General features: G+C 50.9%; 1 protein-coding gene across 2 annotated transcripts in view; it reads right to left on the reverse strand.

Annotated features, from left to right (window-relative positions):
- Nucleotides 1–23,811, reverse strand: part of LOC140391675 (piwi-like protein 4) — a 171,096-nt gene that overhangs the window by 57,840 nt on the left and 89,445 nt on the right. For both annotated transcript variants that reach the window (XM_072476410.1, XM_072476409.1), the window contains exons 12-14: nt 14,031–14,142; nt 10,683–10,867; nt 4,746–4,818 (exon numbers count right to left, since the gene is read on the reverse strand). In XM_072476410.1, the coding sequence (XP_072332511.1) occupies nt 4,746–4,818; nt 10,683–10,867; nt 14,031–14,142 (370 nt within the window). The remainder of the gene's footprint in view (nt 1–4,745; nt 4,819–10,682; nt 10,868–14,030; nt 14,143–23,811) is intronic.

Below are 23,811 nucleotides of genomic sequence, written 5' to 3' on the forward strand. Positions count from 1 at the left end.
TCTATGTCCCTCTGTAACTTGCACCATCCTTCCGCACTGTCCACAACTCCACCGACTTTAGTGCCATCTGCAAATTTACTCACCCATCCTTCTACGCCCTCCTCCAGGTCATTTATAAAAATGACAAACAGCAGTGGCCCCAAAACAGATCCTTGTGGTACACCACTAGTAACTGGACTCCAGTCTGAACATTTCCCATCAACCACCACCCTTTGTCTTCTTCCAGCTAGCCAATTTCTGATCCAAACTGCTAAATCACCCTGAATCTCATGCCTCCGTATTTTCTGCAGTCGCCTACCATGGGGAACCTTATCAAACGCTTTACTGAAATCCATATACACCACATCAACTGCTTTACCCTCATCCACCTGTTTGGTCACCTTCTCAAAGAATGCTATAAGGTTTGTGAGGCACGACCTACCCTTCACAAAACCGTGTTGACTATCTCTAATCAAATTATTCCTTTCCAGATGATTATACATCCTATCTCTTATAAACCTTTCCAAGATTTTGCCCACAACAGAAGTAAGGCTCACTGGTCTATAGTTACCGGGGTTGTCTCTACTCCCCTTTTTGAACAAGGGGATAACATTTGCTATCCTCCAGTCTTCTGGCACTATTCCTGTAGACAAAGATGACTTAATGATCAAGGCCAAAGGCTCAGCAATCTCCTCCCTAGCTTCTCAGAGAATCCTAGGATAAATCCCATCCGGCCCAGGGGACTTATCTATTTTCACACTTTCCAGAATTGCTAACACCTCCTCCTTATGAACCTCAAGCCCTTCTAGTCTAGTAGCCTGAATCTCAGTTTTCTCCTCGACAACACTGTCTTTTTCCTGTGTACTGACGAAATATACTGACGAAAAATATTCATTTAGCACCTCTCCTAACTCCTCGGACTCCAAGCACAACTTCCCACTACTGTCCTTGGCTGGCCCTATTTCTCTGACCATACATGCCACCAGACCTGCTGAGTATTCTCAGCATTTTCTGTTTTGCTTTGGGGTAGAGGCATGAAAAAGGGAACAAATTATATCAGTTTAGCGGTGGAATAGGTTGCACACGACGAGGGCAGAAGTTGATTCCTCTGCCAAATTTGTATTGTTCCTTTTGAGGTGCCTTTTTAGGGCAGTTACTCAAAACAAGTATTAGGCCTTTTCAATACATAAATTGAGGATCTAAAGCCTGTAAAAGGACATCTTTGACAAATTAGTCACCGCATGAGCAGGGATGGCAGCCCTCGTGATTGTCAACAGGTTTTTTTTTAATTTCAAGAAAACCTTCCTACAGAGCCAGGAACGCCTGGACTCTGGAGGAGTCACAATAAGCCTCATCCCACCACCATCGGCAGTTCCAATCCCTCTCCAAGAAATTACCTTAGGGTCGCTGTTGGTGAGTCAGACAACCAGAGGGTGATTTGTCACACAGCATGAGCTGCTGGTGGAGGTATGGCCAGCACCAGCAACTCACCCCAGATAAATAGATGAGGCCAGAGTCCAATTTCTATTAATCCTCGCTTCTCTAGCTTTGGGCTCAGATTAATTTCTACCCCATTATATCCAGGGATAGTTTTATTCCATTTATATTATTTTTGCACTTCGTAAATATTTTAGGCTAGATTGCCCTTCCGGTGGGAGAGGAAGAGACAGAGGAAAAGCAAGCTCCAATATGAGATCCCCACTCCAAAATCTTTACAAAGCCACTTTCCTGGACTCTGCTGGAGACAACCATTAATTGCCCAATCTGTGCTCAGTCCACCTGAAGCAAATAAACACAGATGGATATGGTTTTTCTCAGGCCCTATTTCCTTCCTCTACCATCCACTACCTGCTGGCAAACCCTTGTGGTTCCATTGATCATTTTTTGGGACTGGCTTACGGGCTCTGCAGAGTTAAAAGTCACAAAAGGCTTAGAGAAGTGCAGGTCATTTGTCTTTTAAATTGTGAAATATATTTAAGTTTTAGAGTTTATTTAATGGCTTTAAATTCCTTTTGTTATGATCTCCTTAGAGACCAGTAACTTTAAAAAAAAAGAACATTTAAAATCCCAGTTATTTACTGACAAAATGCAGCCACAAGATTCTATGGTTTAAAGAGGAAGAGATTTTACAATAAAAGAGTCAAACATAGCAAACGCTAAATGCTATCTTAGGTAACCATCTACACTCTAAAATCCAGAGTCAACATTAGTTAAATGAAATAACAGGCAAATTGCTCGGCAGTCCATTTAGCATATATGGCATTAATCTTAAGTCGCAATTGTCTTCAAATCTCTGTCTTCCTCAAGAAGAATATCAGCCCCTCTTCTTCTAGAATTTAGCCTAATTCCCCAACCAACAACAGCGCACAATCAACTTCAGTTCCATGGGCACGGTCTTCACCAAAACTGTCACATGTATGCATAACCTCCTCAATTCAGTCTAAATGGTGTAGATTCACCAATGTTATCTTCAAGGAACATAAACAGCTGCAGCAACTGTGTATTTTCCTATTCTCGGTTTCTGGATCGAACCTCTGTCTTATTCAGTCTGCCTATACTATATCAGTCGTTGCATCAACTCCTACTGAGCTCTGATGGCACTAACTCCCATAGTGGAGTCGGACACTTTAGGAACTTTCAAGCGGTTATTGGATAGGCACATGGAGCACACCAGAATGACAGGGATTGGGATAGCTTGATCTTGGTTTCGGACAATGCTCGGCACAACATCGAGGGCCGAAGGGCCTGTTCTGTGCTGTACTGTTTTATGTTCTATATATTTTCAACCAGAAATTTTGGTTTGCAATTCTCAGCTTCAGGCTGAGTTTTCCTAGCAACTGTGATGGGCACATTCTCTTTTCATTTTCCCTTTTCAATTTGGGTCTGTCTCAAAGAATACAAGTTTTGCCCACAGATTCCATCACAATGTTTTGGTGCGTTTTTCATTTTAGGTATAATCTGGGCAACCTGAAGCTATGGAGGAATGGGGTCACCTTTCACAGCTTCCTCATTCCTCCACAACAACAATCTGCCTTTCTATAGCAGCTTTCACTTTGCAAAACATCCCAAGGCACAGGTGGAACCTGATGGAGTCCAGAGATGATATTGCAAGAACAGGAATGGATGTTATTTCCTGTTGCAGCTGAGAAAAAAACTTAAACTGTAAACCTCAAATTAATCTGAAGGTGTTGTACTTTCAGCAAATGTAATTTGAACTATTTGCTGAGTTAAATAATAATGTTAAACTTATTGGTATTTACTTGTACCTTTCAAATTATCTGAACAATGCTGAGCAACTGATTTCTTTTAGGTTCAGGGGCGGGATTCTGCGAAAACCGGCGGGGCGGCAACTCCGGCGGGAAGGAGTGGCGTGAACTGCTCCGGCATTGGGCCGCCCCAAAGGTGCGGAATCCTCCGCACCTTCAGGGGCTAGGCCAGCACCGGAGTGGTTTGCGCCGCGTCGGCCGGCGCAGAAGGGGCTTGGCGCCACGCCAACCGGCGCCGAAGGGCCTCCGCCGGCTGGCGCGAGTTGGCGCATGCGTGGGAGCGCCAGCGTGTGCTGGCATCATCCCAGCGCATGCGCAGAGGGGGGGTTCATCTCCGCGTCGGCCATCGCGGACTGTTACAGCGGCCGACGAGAAGGAATAGAGTGCCCCCACGGCACAGGCCCACCCACGGATCGGTGGACCCCGATCGCGGGCCAGGCCCCCATGGGGGCACCTCCTGGGGCCAGATCCCCCCGAGGCCGCTTGCGCAGCCACCTCCCGCCGGTAAGGACGTGTTGTAATTTACGCCGGTGGGACTGACCGAAAACGGGCGGCCACTCGGCCCATCACGGGCCGGAGAATCGCCGGGGGTCCGCTGCCAGCGGCCGCCAACTGCCGTGAATCCCACCCCCAGCGGCCCGCCAAAACCCCGGCGCCGGAGAATTCAGCAGCTGGCGGGGGCAGGATTCACGCCGCCCCCCGGCGATTCTCCGACCCGGCGGGGGGTTGGAGAATCCCCAAGTGTCAATTAATCACTCTTAGGCAGTTATTGCTAATATTAGTAAAATACTTACATTTATATTGTACCTCTCATGACTTCCTGGGAAGTCTCGTGTCACAGTGGGTAGTGTCCCTATCTCTGAGCCAGAAGCTCCATGTTCAAGTCTCAGCCCAGGAACTGATGGTTCAGGAAGGTGTGTTCAAAGCGTGATCAAACAGGTTGAGTGTGAACCTGTAAATCCTTCCAACATGCCAATGGCTGGCGGTGAGAGCGGGAGCAACACTTGGTCAGCCACGCTTGATGTGGAGTGGCACCCCTCAACTACAAGCCCATGGTGACAGACTAGCGATCTGTTCTGGGAATTACTAGCAATAGAAACGGACCAAAGTCTGCCTTAGTGCGCCATTAGATGCGGGAAAAGCATTGGAATTCCATGACTTTAAGACACCCCAAATTTCTTTACAGCCACTGAAAGTACTTTTGAAGTGTAGCCACTGTTGTGACCCAGGAAACATAGCAGCCAATTTGCAGACAAAAATTAATGTGTTAACAGCCAGATAATCTGTTTTACTGTTCATTCAGAGATAAGTATAAGTAAACTTCTGACCAGAGTGGAATTAATGTAACATGTTGGTTGCATTCTTCAAACCTCATCATTGTCAAAACTCTGTAGTCAGAGAAAACATGCCTATTTTAAGTGTCCTGTGCATGCCAAGAATAAATTCAGAGTTTTGAATTACCTCTTAAACAATAAATACAGATTTAGACTGCATATTTACCAGCTGCGTACTGGGCTCGATGTGCTGCCTCAAAGCTTGTATGAAGGATGTGGGACTTTCATTTACTTGAACCCTTTTAACACATAACAAAACAATTATCAAGAAATAAAACCAATTATTTTAAAAACCCAAGGTAATGCGAATAGAAAACATGTACGTTCAAGTATTTTTAATGAAAAGAATGGGTCAGGATTCTTATTGCCACTTCTCCTTGTTACTGACTTTAGTTGGGATCTGCACATTTCTCACCCTTCTGACCCAGGCCTGCTAAAAAATGTGCAGGCTCAGGGAGTCTTCAGTGAAAGGCAACAGCATCAGGGGAAGTGAGGCCACTCTCTCTCTTTACAGCATCAGCTGCCGTAAAGCAGGTAAGTTTAAAGGTTCAAGCCAACTTTGAGGAGCCAAAGAGAAGGTAAGTGTGTAAGTGGGCAGGATGGTGGAGGGACCAATAGGATGGTGAGAAATCGTGAAGGGGGAAGGAAGGTAGGATGGGAAGAAAGTATGAGGGAGGAAGAAAGAGGGGTAGGTGGGAGGGGCAGCAGGGCGTAGGATGGGGAGGGGAACAGGGCGTAGGATGGGGAGGGGGCACCATGCGCAAGGGAGGGGTCAGGATGGGGCGGGGAGTGGTGCAGGATGGGTGGAGGGGGTAGGATGCAGAGGGGAAGTGGTAGGATGGTGAGGGGTGGGTTAGGAGGGGAGTAGGAGGGAGGGGGTATAATGGGGAGGGGAGGGTTAGGATGAGGAGGGGAGAGGGGTTGGATGGGAAGCTGAGGGGGTAGGATAAGGAGGAGGTAGAGTAAAGAGGTGGGAGTGTTGGGAGTGAAGGGTTAGGATGGGGAAGTGAGGGGTTTAGCTCAGTTGGCTGGACAGCTGGTTCATGATGCAGTGTCAGGCCAGCAACGCGGGTTCAATTCCCATACCGGCTGAAGTTATTCATGAAGACCTGCCTTTTCAATCATGTCCCTCACCTGAGGTGTGGTGATCCTCAGGTTAAATCGCCACCAGTCAGCTCTCCCCCTCAAAGGGAAAAGCAGCCTATGGTCATCTGGGACTATGGCAACGTTACCTTTAGATATTAAAACCAGTAGCCTGCAATGTGTGGGAAACATTTTCCTTGGGTAATCAAATGAGGGCAGTTGACAGGATCTCAAAGTTAGAGGGCCAATCAACGGTCTTCAGCTTGAAAGGAGCAGGCTGTAATGGAACAACATGCAAGGGTTAGAAATAATTTAAAATTGTTTCAAAATGGAGGCAAATCTTGCAAATATCTTTCAATTTAAAATTTAATCATGGATTTTGCAACCACTCTTTGGAGAGCCTTGTACAGGATAGCCTTTGTCTGTTGCTCCTGTTGCCAGGAGGCATAGGAATGCCTGGAGTGCGAGGGCTTTATCACCAGGCACCTGCCTCCAGGTATCTAAACTGACTCATGCTGATTTTAGGAATTAGGGTGCCACCTGGAACCAGTAGACCTCCGTTAACAGGCAATCAATTATGTTAATAGACTATCCGTCATGTGTGGGCAAGTATCCTTGCATTCACCCTCCCAACCCCACAGGTAAATAGCCCAGGACAGGATGGAACCAGGGAAGTGGTACCTAGGCTGTTAGTGCTATTTTTAATGACAGTTCACAGCTCCAGACCCAAAAGCCCAGGCGCATGCGTGCACATTCCATAGAACCACAGAGTTCCTACAGTGCAGAAGGAGGTCATTCAGCCCATCGAGTCTGCACCGACCCTCTATGAGTACGGGGAAAAGGCAAGCAGAACGTTGGCGCACCAGCTCAGGAAAAGAGAGGCGGCCAGGGAGATAGGTAAAGTAAAGAGTAGAGACGGTAATACTGTCCTGGGCCCAGCGGGGGTGAACAAGGTGTTCAAGGACTTTTATAGTAAATTATATGAGTCGGAACCCCCGGCTGGGGTGGAGGGGATGAGGCAATTTCTGGATCAGCTGAGCTTCACGAGGGTGGAGGAGGACCTGGTTGAGGGGCTGGGAGCCCCAATTGAGATTGAGGAAATAATCAAGGGGCTGTAGGGCATGCAGTCGGGCAATGCCCCGGAGCCTGACGGCTACCCGGTGGAATTCTACAAGGGGTTTTCAGAGATTTTGAGCCTACTGCTGGTGAGGACATTTAACGAAGCACAAGAGAAGGGAGTCCTCCACCCAACAATGTCACAGGCCTCAATTTCATTGATCCTGAAACGGGAGAAGGACCCGGAGCAATGCGGGTCATACAGGCCAATTTCTCTACTGAATGTGGATGGCAAACTGCTGGCTAAGATACTGGCCACAAGGATAGAGGACTATGTCCCGGGGGTGATAGGGGAAGACCAGACCGTATTTGTTAAGGGCAGGCAACTCAAGGCCAATGTTCGAAGGCTTCTAAATGTTATTATGATGCCCTCAGATGGAGAGGAGGTGGATGTAGTGATGGATGCGGAGAAGGCTTTTGATCGGGTGGAATAGAATTACCTGTGGGAGGCGCTGGGAATGTTTGGGTTTGGTGAGGGCTTTATTGACTGGGTGCGGTTGCTCTATCAGGCACCAGGAGCAAGTGTGCGTACGAACCGACTGAGGTCGAGGTATTTTGAACTACACCGAGGGACAAGGCAAGGGTGCCCCCTTTCCCCGTACTGTTTACTGTGGCCATATAGCCATTGGCCATGGCGTTAAGAGCCTCTAGGAACTTGAAAGGGCTGGTTCGGGCAGGTGGGGTGGCGGGGCGGGGGGGGGGGGGGGGGTTGGAGCGCCTGGTCTCCCTCTACGCAAATGATCTTGTACATTTCAGACCCCTTGGAGGAGATGGGAGAAGTAATGCGAATCTTGGGGGAATTTGGCAATTTTTCAGGGTATAAATTGAACATGGGGAAAAGAGATGGGACATGCTCCCGCTATCACTGGCGGGGAGGGTACAGACCGTGAAAATGACGGTCCTCCCCAGATTTTTGTCTTTCAGTGCCTCCCCATCTTCATCGCTAAGGCCTTTTTCAAGCACGTGACTAAGATTATTTTGGGCTTTGTGTGGGCGGGTAAAACCCCGCGAGTGAAGAAAATGGTGCTGGAGCACAGTCGGGGGGGGAGGGTGGGTTGGCGCTGCCAAACTTCTGCAATTACTACTGGGCGGCTAATATAGCCGTGATCAGGAAGTGGGTAGTGGGGGATGGGTTGGCATGGGAGCGGATGGAGGCGGCGGCGTCATGCAAAGACACCAGTCTGGGAGCATTGGTAACGGCACCTCTGCCGTTCTCACCGGCCCGATACTCCACAAATCCGGTGGTAGTGGCGGCTCTGAGGATCTAGGGGCAGTGGAGGGGATATAAGAGAGTGGAGGGAGCATCGATTTGGACCCCGATTTATAACAACCACAGGTTTGTACCGGATAGGCTAGATGGCGGGTTCCGGAGTTGGCAGAGGGCAGGAATTAGAAGGATGGGGGATCTATTTATAGATAGGAGCTTTCCCATCTTGAAAGCTTTGGAGGATAAATTTAAATTGTCAGCAGGGAATGGTTTTAGGTATTTGCAGGTGCCCGACTTCCTGAGAAAACAGGTGACGGCCTTTCCGCTGCTGCCACCACGGGGGATACAGGATAGAGTAGTTTCCAGTACCTGGGTGGGAGAGGGAAATGTATCGGATATTTACCAGGAGCTTTCGGAGGCGGAGGAAACTTCGGTGAAGGAGCTTAAGGGCAAGTGGGAGGACGAGCTAGGAAGAGAGACAGGGGCGGGTCTATGGGCGGATGCCCTAAGCAGAGTTAATACCTCCTCATCGTGCACCAGGCTTAGCCTGATACAATTTAAGGTAGTCCACCGGGCACACGTGACAGTGGCTAGGATGAGCAAGTTTTTCGGGGTAGAAGATAGGTGTGCGAGGTGCGCGGGAAGCCCAGCAAATCATGTCCACATGTTTTGGGCATGCCCAAAGCTTAGAGGGTTTTGGCAGGATTTTGCTAAGGCAATGTCCACGGTGCTAAAAACACAGGTGGTGCCGAGTCCGGAGGTAGCGATCTTTGGAGTGTCGGAAGATCTGGGAGTTCAGGGGGCGAAAGAGGCCGACATCCTGGCCTTTGCCTCCCTGGTAGCCCGGAGACAGATCTTATTAATGTGGAGGCACTCGAAGCCCCCGAGTGTAGAGACCTGGGTTAGTGACATGGCTGAGTTTCTCAGTCTTGAGAAAATAAAGTTTGCCCGAAGAGGGTCAATGTTAGGGTCCACCCGGACCAGCCGTTCTTCAACTTTCTCGGGGAAAATTAAAAATGTTAGCAGATGCTGAATAAAATATTTTTTTAAAAGAGGCTGCACCGACCCTCTGAAAGAGCACCCGCCCTATTCCCAAAACTCCATAACTCCACCTAACTTGCATATCTTTGGACACTAAGGGGCAATTTAGCATGTCCAACTCACCCAACCTACACATCTTTGCACTATGGGAGGAAACTGGAGCAACGGAGGAAACCAACACTGACAGTGGAAGAACGTGCAATCACCACACTGACAGTCACCCAATGCCGGAACTGAACCTTGGCGCTGTGAGGCAGCAGAGCTAACCACTGTACCACCTTGCCACAAATCTTTGAAGGTGGCCAGAGAAGTTGATACGGTTATTAAAAAACAATACAGAAGCCCTGAATTCATAAACAGAAGCAATGAGGAGAAAAGATAGTGGGCCTGGTCTACCGGCGGCGTGTGCTCTTGCCTGAGCGCAGTCTTTCCTCGGGCTTCCCAGCAGCCATCACGCCTTGCGGGAGCTACCCAGGTCCCGTGAGGCATCGGATTCAGGATCCCGGGGCATGACCAAATGGTGCACCCAAGTAGGGTTTAAACCTACTTCAAAGCGCTTAAGCGGGATCTTCCATCCTCCCGGGATCTACCAGCTTCTCCAGGGAAGCTGCATTCTGTACTGGTCCACACAAACGTGGACCAGGCGGAATGGTCTCCCAGGCCATCGGGTGGCCAGGGACAGTGCAGAGTGCTCCTTGGCCCTCCCCCAGAACCGTGGGAACCTTGGCACTGCCCAGCTGGCACCTTGGCACTGCCACCCTGGCACTGCAAGGTGGCACTTCCCAGGTGGCACTGCCAAGCTGTCACCTTTACACTGTGCCTGGGTGGCACTTCCAAGCTGGCAGGAGCAATGCCAGGGTGGTACTGCCAAGGGTCAGGGCCCGAGAGGGGCCATGCCCATGAAAGGAGGGTGGAGGAGGAATTCCAGGGGCCATCAATAGCAGATAGTCAAAACGGAATACAGAGAAATTAGAAGAAACTGCAGAGAGTTAATGAACATGGAACTTCCTACCACAGGGAGTGGTTGAAGCAAAAGGTAATGACGCACTTTAGGGAAGGCTAATCGAGCATTTGAGGGAGAAAGGAATCAAGGGTTAGATGAGGAAAGCTGAAAGGAGGTTAAACTGGAGCATAAACACCGGCACTATCTTGGGAGTCGAATGGCCTGGTTCTGTGCTTTTTATCCTGTGCAGTCAGGATACTAAAACTGACGTAGCAACCTGTTCTGAATATTCTACTGTCGACTGCAGAGCAAAGACCCATTCATGTGAATAACTTTGCCTGGAATTTTCTGGCCATTCACACCAATCTTCGGGTCCCACCAACGGCACACCCCTGCCGCAGGTTTCCCGGTGGCGAGGGGTGCATTCAACAGGAAACCCCGTTACCGATGATGGGACCAGAAAATCTTGCCACCTACCAATGGCAGGCTGCCAATTTACAGGGGGTTGCGCGGAAAGTTCTGCCCCTTGAATATTAAATGAACACATTGGCGGATACAACATGACAGTTATTTGTACTATTGCTGGAAACATTTCCAATGTGTAACATGGTGCCCCAGTAATGTTTACTCCTAGAATGAACTTCCCCTTTGATTATGAAACAATGAATAGTGTCAAATTTGGAGTATATGATTCGCTATTGATCTGGACTTACATTTTTGGATTCTCAACTGAAAAGCCCATTGGTGGTCCCACTTTTTTAAGGCAAGCCAAAAGCTTCCCAGCACTTTCATAATTTCTTTGACTGAAAACTATCAACCAGTCTTGAAGTGGCCGACTGCCAATAATCCTTGCATTTCGAATATCCCTGGACCAGTCTACTGGTGACACTGGCTGGCACTGGAGGTGGTCAAAAGAAAGGAGAAATGGTTTATATTAAACAATTTAATATTTTTATTAAAATTACTTAGTGGCAAAGAGACAGGCCACTCGTCCTTTAACAAGTTCATGTAAGTGCTTATGCTCCATTTCCTTTCTCATCTGACTCTATCAGAACCAGGCTCCAAGCTTCCCTGTATGCTTATGTAGCTATCTCTTAAATGCACCTACACCATTTGCTTCAACGACTGCCTGTGATGGTGAGGTCCACATCCTCACCAACCTCTGAGTAAAGGTATTCTTCTGAATCCCCTTATAGATTTCCCTTATTGATGTCAGCAGTATGGAAGACCTGTGAGGTACGATCAATTTGGCTGGAGACAAAGTCGAATTCAAACTGAGGCTTTATTAGTTTCTGATGTCTGGCCTCCTACAGCAGCTGACGAAATGGCTGCGAGCTGAAGGCCACGCATATTTATAACCCGGCTCCTGGGCGGAGCTAGCATGCAGGGGCCCAGGTGAACCTGTAGTGCAGGTTCTCCCGTACAACCTTAAGATAAGAACACAGTGGTTTACCACAACCTGATGATCTAAAATCACACAAGCCGGCTGCAGCCCAGTATTAGAGAAGCCTGCATGGTGCCACATGTTGTGCGAGTTGCTAGTATATGTGGCATATGTTGTGTCAGAAGGGATCCTAACATGGGGCGTCATTCTCTGACCCCCCCGCCGGGTCGGAGAATGGCCGTTGGCCGCCGTGAATCCTGCCCCCGCCGAAGTCTCCGGTACTGGAGATTGGGCGGGGGCGGGAATCGGGCCGCGCCGGTTGGCGGGACCCCCCGCTGGATTCTCCGGCCCGGATGGGCCGAAGTCCCGCCCAGAAATTGCCTGTTCCGCCGGCGTAAATCAAACCTGGTATTTACCGGCGGGACAAGGCGGCGCGGGCGGGCTCCACGGTCCTGGGGGGGGGGGGCGCGGGACGATCTGACCCCGGGGGGGTGCCCCCACGGTGGCCTGGCCCGCGATCGGGGCCCACCGATCCACGGGCGGGCCTGTGCCGTGGGGGCACTCTTTCCCTTCCGCCTCCGCCACGGCCTCCACCATGGCGGAGGTGGAAGAGACTCTCCCCACTGCGCATGCGCGGGAAACTGACAGCGGCCGCTGACGCTCCCGCGCATGCGCCGGGAAACTGACAGCGGCCGCTGACGCTCCCGCGCATGCGCCGCATTTCCGCGCCAGCTGGCGGGGCAACAAACGCCATTTCCGCCAGCTGGCGGGGCGGAAATCCCTCCGGCGTCGGCCTAGCCCCTCAATGTCGGGGCTAGGCCGCCAAAGATGCGGAGCATTCCGCACCTTTGGGCCGGCGCGATGCCCGTCTGATTGGCGCCGTTTTTGGCGCCAGTCGGCGGACATCGCGCCGTTAGGGGAGAATTTCGCGCATGATGTCAAATACATGTTCTGCTTGATTCGATGCTCCTTTCATTAACTTGTTCTGTGCATATCCACTGATGCCAATGCTAATCACAGCTGAACAGCCATTCACTAGCACAAGAAAGCTCCCCAAGTGGCTTTATTAAAAATGGCTAACTACCAATATGCAGGGGAGATTCTTTTGACTTATTTCTGCTGAGGTAAAGTTAGTGAAGATGTGCTGCTGTGGATTGTGTTTGGAGAAGTTTTGGAGAGCTGTTGCTTGCATTCAGGAAGGCAACATGGTTTGGTGACTCAAGTTCAGCAAGAGGTAAGTGACAGGACCCTGCTGCTTCCTTCAACCCGACCTGGAATCTGGTATAGGCAGAGGATGGTGCGGTCAGTAACTGTCAAGGTCGCAATGGTGGGAGCGGTGATATTTCTAACAGGAGAGTTGGACAGTCTCAGTATGGAAATTCAGGATGTCCTCCCTTTATGCTCCCTTGTCTATTTCATTTCACATTTAAGCCTGTTTCATTTGTTTTGGAGACCCCTTTCCTTATCTAACAAGCTTAAAGCCTTTGCATCATCCCTATTTATCCTTTCTGGTAGGACTAGTCCCATTCTAGTTCAGGTGAAGTCCGCCTCTTCAGTACAGCTCCTTCCTGACCCATTGTTGGTGCCAGTGACCAGTGAAAAGGAAGCCCTTTTTGCCACATCAGCCCTTAAGCTATGTGTTAATTTGTCTGTCTCTCTGCCTATTTTCAGATTGCTTGGGCAATAATCCAGTGATTATCACCCTCTGGGTAATAACAAGGCAATAGTGATCATAATCACAGAGAAAGGAATTTGATTTTAGAAGTGTCATAGGATAGCATTTCAAACACTAATTCCAACTCTCCTGTCTTAATAAGGAAAAAAGCAAATTACTGCAGTTTCTGGAATCTGAAACAAAAACAAAAAATGTTTACAGAAGGAACAGGATATCAAACTTTAAAAATAAAGGCGAGAATTCTCCGGCCGTTCACACCAGCCGATTCTCTGGTCCTGCCGGCAGTGCATCCCCACCACAGGTTTCCCGGCGGCATAAGGAGGCTTCAATGGGAATTCCCATTGACAGTGGCAGGACCAGAGAATCCCAGCACCAGTGAACAGTGTACCACCAAGAAAAACACATCTGGAGAAACCTGCCTAAAGTGTGATCATTTCAGATAATGGGCAGAATCTTACCAGAATTTAGCAAAGTGTCAGGCTCAGACTGAAAACAGGCGCCATCACGGAGGTATCAGGGGCTCTCCCCCAATCCCAAACATTCCTCGCTGGCATTCCACACTGCAGCACCCCCCCCCCCCCTTCAGTGTCTGCTCTCCCCAACGCCCCACCAGACATAAATGCAACCCACCATGGGGCTCCACTAGGGCCCGACCCATTACTGACTCTGGAACTGCCCAGGCATGACCCTCTCACCCCAGAGGCTATTCTTACCTCTGTGCCGCCGGAGGGATCCCCTCGACTGATTCACATTTGGCCAAACCTGTCGACATGTTAGCGAGGTGTGAATATTTAGTGAAGAGGATCATGTGACAAGGGGTCCGTTAATAATATTTATAGACATTAAAATCTATTCAAATGAGGTTCATGCGGGCTCAATATCACCCACCGATTACATTTTTCATGCTTGAATAATCCACTGAAATGCAAGCTTAATTACACAACTCAGCACAATGAAGTTTTTGGAAGCAAAACCTTATGTTCAGAGAAGAGAGATACTCACAGAATGTTCAAACATATGAATCTTCTCAGTCGGAAGGACACGGCCTACCAATGAGATTTGCTCATCAAGGCGTAAACCCCAACCTTCCAACTCAGTCCGTGCCACTTTATTTCTGTAAAGAATATTGTCAAAATGTTATACATCTACCCTTAAGTAGTCGAGTTAAGTTCGATTTTCCCCTTGGAAATGGGAAATGAGAGCTTGGTCTGTTTTTGTGTGATAAAGCTGCCCAGCGGGAAACCGACGGAGTATCAGGTTTTAGGGAAGCCCTTGATAGATAGGAGATACAATTTCTGTAAAATTCCAGCTAGTGGAAGTTTCAGACACCCAAGGCAGCTAACAGGGGTAGCTGGTTGTCCTGAGGGAGAAGGTTTGTGCCAAAGCCTGTCACTACACGACAGGGACCCAAGATGATGCAAAGGAGCCGGAGGAAAGAGTTCTTCCCGGAGGATGGCAGGAAGATGCCACAATATCATTGGTAAAGAAGGAATCTGTTAGCTGGGTGACGGTCCAGCATGCATCCGCCTATGAGACGATACCAAGACCCACAGTTAATGATGGTGCAAATATCTGTGATCATCTGCCAATAGTGTCGCAGTATCCTTTAGTACTGGTTCTCAGTCATCTACAGGTCTCTTTGACTCTGCCCATAGATTTTGTGCTCAAGATAGTGGGCGTGATTCAAGATAGTGGGCGTGATTCTGCGGCCTCGTTGCGTTCTCGCTCGAGCGAAACGACGCCGGTGAATAGCAGGAAAGGCGGAAAACGAGAACCGGTCCAGGCGGCAAACAGCTTGCAATGCAAACAGCCCGCTCCCCTAAGCGAAATCGGGATTTCTCCGGAGCGTTGGGAAAAACCAATTATCACCACTATTTCAATACAATTAAGGGGGGTGACCCCATATCCAACGGCCTCCTGTCATTCATCAGCCTCCCCAGCATATGATCACACTGGAGTCGAAAAACGTCAACCTGGAGGAAGGGTTTCTGGGGGTGGGATTGAAGGAGGGGGGGGGGTGAAGGGAGGATTGGGGGTCGCATGGAGAGTTGGGTGGGGTGGATGCTCATGTGAGGGCAGAAAGGTCTTGGGGGGGGGGGGAGGGACACAACATTTTAGTTTCTACTCACTCGTGCTGCCTGGTGTCGGTCGTTGACCTTTTTTGGCACTGGAGGCCTGTCCTGGTCTCACTCCCAGAGATTACAGCCGCCGCCACCTCATCCCAGGCAGCACTGGCTGCCCTGTGACTCACCCTCCAGGACTCTCAGTGGAACAGGACATATCTCCAGGTCTCCACTGAGTCTAGGAGCCCCCCCCCCATGTCTGCATCGCTGAATCTCGGGGCCGGTCTCCTCGGCCCCATTGTTGCAAGTTGACTGGGGTTGGTTGAGCAAGTGCTATTTAAGTGCTGGTCGGCCTTGTTAGCAGGGAGCTAGTGAGCGCGATGCCGGGGAATCGGCTGGTGAGCCTTCATTTGCAGCGAAAAGCCTGTGGGGCCTCGTTAACTGGACCAATTAAAGTTAAATAGCATTGCCGGATCGCTGGGCTGAGCGCCGGGAAGCTCACAGTAGCTCCTGCTCGCTATCACACTTAGAAATCTTTCCAGACAGTCTCGCCCAGTGTCTCCTTTTCCTTCAAGTTCCTAATCCTCTTCTGGCCTCCTGGTGCCTGGTGCTCGGTCTGTCCTGTGTAGATTATTGTTCCTCTTCTTCAGTGACCTCGATTTCTGAGGGTGCAACACACACTTCCAGCAGCAGCTTCCTGATGCTGAGATGAAATCCAGACTTCCTTTCCCTTTAAAAAAATTTTATATTTCAAAACTGCATGTGGTAAACCACGTTATTGTATTATATGCATTGTGCTGTTTCATACATGCCTGGGCTTGTCCAGGTTGGCTCTGCCTGTGGCTCCTCCCCTCAGGGCATCTGTATAAAAGTGGCAAGTCTCCGCCTCCGGACCCAGTTCGGGTACAGAGGCAGGAGGCTTGCAGTTTAGTGTATTAGAGTCTCAGTTACGTTTATCTCTCGTCGTGTATTATTGATGGTGTATCAATTTAATACACTAAACTTCGAAAGATGGACTCTTCACTCAAGATGAACTCCTCACTCAAGCCTGATCGCCTGGACCTGGACCCACAAGTAGCCAATGCTACAGAGACTTTTGAACACTGGCTAAGCTGCTTCGAGGCATACCTCACGTCCTTCAACCAAGACTTCACAAACCTCCAGAAGAAGCAGGTCCTCCACGCACGGGTGAGCCCAAGAGTCTTTAACCTCATCAGGGACGCCCTCTCATACACGGAGGCGATAACGCTGCTAAAAGGACATTATGTGAAATCCGTCAACTAGGTATATGCTAGGCACCTCCTCGCCACGAAACGGCAACGCCCTGGGGAATCAGTTGCAGAATTCCTGCGTGCCTTGCGCATCCTCTGTCAGAACTGTGACTGCCGGCTACCCAGCATGCAGAGCTGCTGATCAGGGACAGCTATGTCGCGGGCAGGCACTCGAACTATATCCGCCAGCGATTATTAGTCTCGGCCTCCCAGAGACAGTACAACTCTCCAACTCACTGGAGGTGGCCTCCCAGAACATGGGGGCCTACACCTCCGATCGCCCAGCACCCTCGTGGGCGCAGCCATCAACCGACCCGGGCAGGACGCAAGCCTGCGCTGCGCACTGGCCCGCCAACGCCGGAGGCCCGAAGTGCTACTTCTGCGCCCAGAATAATCATCCCCGACAACGCTGCCCAGCACGGAACGCGACTTGTAACGGCTGTGGAAAGAAAGTCCACTTCGCAAAAGCCTGCCAGGCCTGACCCCCCCCTAAATCTTCTAAGCCCAGCAGCGCTGCCTGCTGCCTGTCGGGGCCACCCCCAGCTGCCGCCCCACCCACCATGTGCGACCCGTGGGTGCCGCCAGCTTTAATTTCAGTCGACACGTGCGACCCATGTAGCCCGCCATCTTGGACGCCATCTTGCACCTCACCCGCCATGTGCGACACACGGGGCTGCCATCTTGAACGCCATTTTGCACCTCGCCCGCCACATGTGACTCATGGGGGCCGCCATCTTGGGGCTGCTCCGCTGCCTCCCGGGAGACCAGCTCAGCCGGCCGTACGCTGGCCGTCGCTACCTCCGACCGGCCCGCCGACCGTCTTCCAACACTCGCCTCCGTCACACTCGACCAGTCCCGGCCGCACCACCTCGTGAAGTCCACAATGACCCTCCGGATCAACGGGCTCAAGACGGCCTGCCTTTTTGACTCTGGGAGCACAGACAGCTTCATACACCCAGATACGGTAAGGCGCTGCTCCCTCCCCATCCTATCCGCGACCCAGAAAATCTCCCCGGCTTCTGGATCCCACGCAGTAAAAATCCAGGGGTACTGCGTCGCGACCCTCACTGTGCAAGGCGTAGAGTACACCAACTTTAGGCTCTACGTATTAAGGTAGATAAGTCCCCAGGGCCTGATGGGATCTACCCCAGAATACTGAAGGAGGCTAGAGAGGAAAATTGCTGAGGCCTTGACAGAAATCTTTGGATCCTCACTGTCTTCAGCTGATGCCCCGGAGGACTGGAGAATAGCCAATGTTGTTCCTCTGTTTAAGAAGGGTAGCAAGAATAATCCAAGGAACGACAGGCCGGTGAGCCTTACGTCAGTGGTAGGGAAATTACTGGAGAGAATTCTTCGAGACAGGATCTACTCCCATTTGGAAGCAAATGGACGTATTAGTGAGAGGCAGTATGGTTTTGTGAAGGGGAGGTCGTGTCTCATTAACTTGATAGAGTTTTTCGAAGAGGTCACAAAGATGATCGATGCAGGTAGGGCAGTGGATGTTGTCTATATGGACTTCAGTAAGGTCTTTGACAAGGTCCCTCATGGTAGACTGGTACAAAAGGTGAAGTCACACGGGATCAGGGGTGAGCTGGCACGGTGGATACAGAACTGGATAGGTCATAGACGGCAGAGAGTAGTGGAAGGGTGCTTTTCTAATTGGAGGGCTGTGACTAGTGGTGTTCTGCAGGGATCAGTGCTGGGACCTTTGCTGTTCGTAGTATATATAAATGATTTGGAGGAAAATGTAACTGGTCTGATTAGTAAGTTTGCAGACGACACAAAGGTTGGTGGAATTGCGGATAGCGATGAGGACTGTCAAAGGATACAGCAGGATTTAGATCGTTTGGAGACTTGGGCGGAGAGATGGCAGATGGAGTTTAATCCGGACAAATGTGAGGTAATGCATTTTGGAAGGTCTAATACAGGTAGGGAATATACAGTGAATGGTAGAACCCTCAGTATTGAAAGTCAGAGAGATCTAGGCGTACAGGTCCACAGGTCACTGAAAGGGGCAACACAGGTGGAGAAGGTAGTCAAGAAGGCATACGGCATGCTTGCCTTCAGTGGCCGGGGCACTGAGTATAAGAATTGGCAAGTCATGTTGCAGCTGTATAGAACCTTATTTAGGCCACACTTGGAGTATAGTGTTCAATTCTGGTCGCCACACTACCAGAAGGATGTGGAGGCTTTAGAGAGGGTGTAGAAGAGATTTTCCAGGATGTTGCCTGGTATGGTGGGCATTAGCTATGAGGAGCGGTTGAATGAACTCGGTTTGTTCTCACTGGAACGACGGAAGTTGAGGGGCGACCTGATAGAGGTCTACAAAATTATGAGGGGCATAGATAGAGTGGATAGTCAGAGGCTTTTCCCCAGGGCAGAGGGGTCAATTACTAGGGGCATAGGTTTAAGATGCGAGGGGCAAGGTTTAGAGTAGATATACGAGGCAAGTTTTTTTACACAGAGAGTAATGGGTGCCTGGAACTCGCTGCCGGAGGAGGTGGTGGAAGCAGGGATGATAGCGACATTTAAGGGGCATCTTTACAAATACATGAATAGGATGGGAGTAGAGGGATATGGACCCAGGAAGCGTAGAAGATTGTAGTTTAGTCGGGCAGCATGGTCGGCACGGGCTTGGAGGGCCGAAGGGCCTGTTCCTGTGCTGTACTTTTCTTTGTTCTTTGTACGTCCTCCCCGATCTCTGCGCTTCCCTATTACTGGGGCTCGACCTCCAGTGCCACCTCCAGAGCTTTACCTTGAAGTTCAACGGACCCCTGTCCCCCCTCACCTTCTATAGCCTCGCGACCCTTAAGGTCGCCCCACCCTCCCTCTTCGCAAACCTCACCCCGGACTGTAAGCCCGTCGCGACCAGAAGCAGAAGCTACAGTGCCCAGGACAGGGCCTTCATCAGGTCGGAGGTTCAGCGACTCCTGCGAGAGGGGATCATTGAGACTAGTAACAACCCCTGAAGAGCCCAAGTGGTGGTCATCAAGACTGGGGAGAAGCACCGGAGTCATCGATTATAGCCAGACCATCAACCGGTACACGCAGCTCGATGCGTACCCTCTCCCCCGCATATCTGACATGGTCAACCAGATTGCACAGTATCGAGTCTTCTCTACAGTCGACTTGAAGTCTGCGTACCACCAGCTCCCTATCCGCCCGGAGGACCGCCAATACACTGCCTTCGAGGCAGATGACCGCCTCTATCACTTCCTCAGGGTTCCCTTCGGCATCACAAGTGAAGTCGTATGGGATTCAGGGTGTACTAGCTAGATGGATAAAGAACTGGCTGGGCAACGGGAGACAGAGAGTAGTGGTGGAAGGGAGTGTCTCAAAATGGAGAAAGGTGACTAGTGGTGTCCACAGGGATCTGTGCTCAGACCACTGTTGTTTGTGATATACATAAATGATCTGGACGAAGGTATAGGTGGTCTGATTAGCAAGTTTGCAGATGATACTAAGATTGGTGGACTTGCAGATAGCGAGGAGGACTGTCAGAGAATACAGCAAAATATAGGTAGATTGGAGAGTTGGGCAGAGAAATGGCAGATGGAGTTCAATCCAGGCAAACGCGAGGTGATGCATTTTGGACGATCTAATTCAAGAGCGGACTATACAGTCAATGGAAGAGTCCTGGGGAAAATTGATGTACAGAGAGATCTGGGAGTTCAGGTCCATTGTACCCTGAAGGTGGCAACGCAAGTCGATAGAGTGGTCAAGAAGGCATACACCATGCTTGCCTTCATCAGACGGGGTATTGAGTACAAGAGTCGGCAGGTCATGTTACAGTTGTATAGGACTTTGGTTCGGCCACATTTGGAATACTGCGTGCAGTTCTGGTTGCCACATTACCAGAAGGATGTGGATGCTTTAGAGAGGGTGCAGAGGAGGTTCACCAGGATGTTGCCTGGTATGGAGGGTGCTAGCTATGAAGAAAGGTTAAGTAGATTAGGATTGTTTTCATTGGAAAGACGGAGGTTGAGGGGGGACCTGATTGAGGTCTACAAAATTATGAGAGGTATGGACAGGGTGGATAGCAACAAGCTTTTTCCAAGAGTGGGGGTGTCGATTACAAGGGGTCACGAATTCAAGGTGAGAGGGGGAAAGTTTAAGGGAGATGTGCGGGGAAAGTTTTTTACGCAGAGGGTGGTGGGTGCCTGGAACGCTTTGCCAGCGGAGGTGGTAGAGGCGGGCACGATAGAATCATTTAAGATGCATCTAGTCAGATATATGAATGTGCGGGAAACAGAGGGAAGTAGATCCTTGGAAAATAGAAGACAGGTTTATATAAAGGATCTGGATCGGCACAGGCTGGGAGGGACGAAGGGCCTGTTCCTGTGCTGTAATTTTCTTTGTTCTTTGTTCTTCTTCACTAACGGGGTCTCGGTCTTCCAAAGGGAAATGGACCGAATGGTTGACCAGTACGGGCTGCGGGCCACGTTCCCGTACCTAGACAATGTCACCATCTGCGGCCATGACCAGCAGGACAATGACGAGAACTTCCGCCGCTTCCTCCACACCGCAAAACTCCTGAATCTCACTTATAATAGAGAGAAATGCGTCTTTCGCACAACCTGCCTGGCCATCCTTGGCTACGTCGTGGAACACGGAGTCCTAGGGCCCGACCCCGACGGCATGCGCCCCCTCCTGGAACTGCCCCTCCCCCACGGCCCCAAGGCCCTAAGGAGATGCCTGGGGTTCTTCTCCTACTATGCTCAGTGGGTCCCCAACTATGCGGACAAGGCCCGTCCACTGATCAAATCCACCACTTTTCCCCTGACGGCTGAGGCCCGACTGGCCTTCAACCGCATCAAAGCAGACATTGACAAAGCCGCGATGCACGCGGTGGACGAGTCCATCCCATTCCAAGTGGAAAACGATGCGTCGGACTTTGCTCTGGCCTCTACGCTCAACCAGGCGGGCAGGCCCGTGGCTTTCTTCTCACGTACCCTCCATGCCTCCGGAATTCGACACTCCTCCGTCGAAAAGGAGGACCAAGCCATCGTAGAAGCTGTGAGACATTGGAGTCATTACCTGGCCGGCAGGCAATTCATTCTCCTCACTGACCAGTGGTCGGTTGCCTTCATGGTCGATAACACACAGCGGGGCAAAATTAAGAACGACAAGATTCTGAGGTGGAGGATCGAGCTCTCCACCTACAGCTATGATATCTTGTATCGTCCTGGGAAGCTCAATGAGCCGCCAGATGCCCTCTCCCGCGGTACATGTGCCAGCGCACAGGTAGACCGACTCCGGGCCCTCCACAATGACCTCTGCCACCCGGGGGTCACCCACTTGTTCCACTTTATCAAGGCTCGCAATCTGCCCGACTCCATCGAAGGAGGTCAGGTCCGTGACCAGGGACTGCCAGGTCTGTGCTGAGTGCAAACCGCACTTCTATCGGCCAGACAGAGCACATCTAGTAAAGGCCTCCCACCCTTTTGAGCGCCTCAGCATGGACTTCAAAGGGTCCCTCCCCTCCACTGACCGTAACTAGCACTTCCTCAACATCGTTGATGAGTACTCCAGCTTCCCCTTTGCCATCCCCTGCTCTGACATGACCGCTGCCTCCGTTATCAAGGCCCTGCACAGCCATTTCACCTTGTTTGGGTTCCCCGCCTATATCCACAGTGATCGGGGCTCCTCCTTTATGAGCGACAAGCTGCGTCAGTTCCTGCTCAGCAAAGGCATCGCCTCCAGCAGGACGACCAGTGATGCACGATCAATTGCACAAAGACTAAAGTTGGGTACAACTGTGGCTTTATTACAGTCAGATGGGTGGCCTCATGCTGCAGCTGGAGAAATGGCAGGGCACTGGAGGTCATGCATATTTATACAGTTCTCCATGGGCGAAGCCAGCCGGCAGGAGCTACCGGCGAACCTGTAGTGCAGGTCCTACCTTACACCTCCTATTACAGTGGTTCACCACATTCACCCCCTGTTAAAAATGAGTCCGGCGGGGGTGACTTGAAACTATATACAATTAGTGCAATTATGTACAGTGGTAGGGAAAGAAAAGTCCATGTTGACGGTCTGGAGTCCGCCAAAGGTTCAGCCGGTCCGGTGCTTTGGTGCTTTGTTGGGAGCGGCGTAACGGTGGTGGCGAAGTCGGTGCTGGAGGTGGCACCGATAGCGGTGGTGGCGGTGCTGATGCTGGCCAGTCATCGGGGAACTCCGGGAGCGTGCCGAAGTCCTCTTTGTCCTCTTGTGCGGAAAAGGGGAGGGGGGGGTGGTCTGCTGGGGTCAATATTGGTGGCGCGGTGGGAGGTGGGGCACATTGGTGGGGGGTGTATTGGGGTGGAACCTGATGGTGCCAGGTCCCTGAGTGAGACAGTATCTTGGCGGCCGTCGGGGAACTCAACGTAGGCATATTGAGGGTTGGCGTGGAGCAGGTGAACCCTGTCCAACAAGGGGTCCGCCTTGTGGAGTCAGACGTGCCTACGGAGAAGGACTAGTCCTGGAGCAGCGAGCCAAGTCGGGAGCAACACCCCGGATGTGGACTTCCTGGGGAAGGTAAAAACACGTTCATGGGGTGTGTTATTAGTGGCGGTGCACAATAGTGACCGGATGGAGTGTAGAGCGTCAGGGAGGACCTCCTGCCAGCGAGAGGCTGGGAGGTTCCTGGACCGTAGTGCCAGCTGGACGGCCCTCCAAACCGTCGCATTCTCCCATTCTACTTGCCCGTTTCCCCGGGGGTTGTAGCTGATCGTCCTGCTGGAGGCTATACCCCTGCTGAGCAGGAACTGACGCAGCTCATCGCTCATGAATGAGGATCCCCTGTCACTGTGGATGTAGGCGGGGAAACCGAACAGAGCGAACATGGTGCTGAGGGCCTTGATGACGGTGGCAGACGTCATATTGGGGCATGGGATGGCGAAGGGGAATCTGGAGTACTCATCGACCACACTGAGAATATACATGTTACGGTCGGTGGAGGGGAGGGGCCCTTTGAAATCCACGCTGAGGCGTTCAAAGGGGTGGGACGCCTTCACCAGGCGCGCACGGTCTGGCCAGGTAGAAGTGCGGCTTGCACTCCGCACAGACCTGGCAGTCCCTGGTGATTGTCCTTACTTCCTCGACGGAGTAGGGCAGATTGCGAGCTTTGACCAGATGGTACAATCGAGTGATCCCCGGGTGACAAAGGCTGTCGTGTAGGGCCCTGAGTTGGTCCACTTGTGCGCTGGCACATGTACCTCGGGAGAGGGCGTCTGGGGGCTCGTTGAGTTTACCGGGACGATACAAGATCTTGTAATTATAGGTGGTGAGCTCGATTCTCCACCGCAAGATTTTATCATTTTTGATCTTGCCCCGCTGTGTGTTATTGAACATGAAGGCTACCGACCGTTGGTCCATAAGGAGAGTGAACCTCTTACCGGCCAGGCAATGCCTCCAATGCCGCACAGCTTCAACGATAGCTTGAACCTCCTTCTCGACGGATGAGTGTCG

This window comes from Scyliorhinus torazame, chromosome 15, assembly GCF_047496885.1.
Source record: "Scyliorhinus torazame isolate Kashiwa2021f chromosome 15, sScyTor2.1, whole genome shotgun sequence".
In the NCBI taxonomy this organism is placed as follows: domain Eukaryota; kingdom Metazoa; phylum Chordata; class Chondrichthyes; order Carcharhiniformes; family Scyliorhinidae; genus Scyliorhinus; species Scyliorhinus torazame.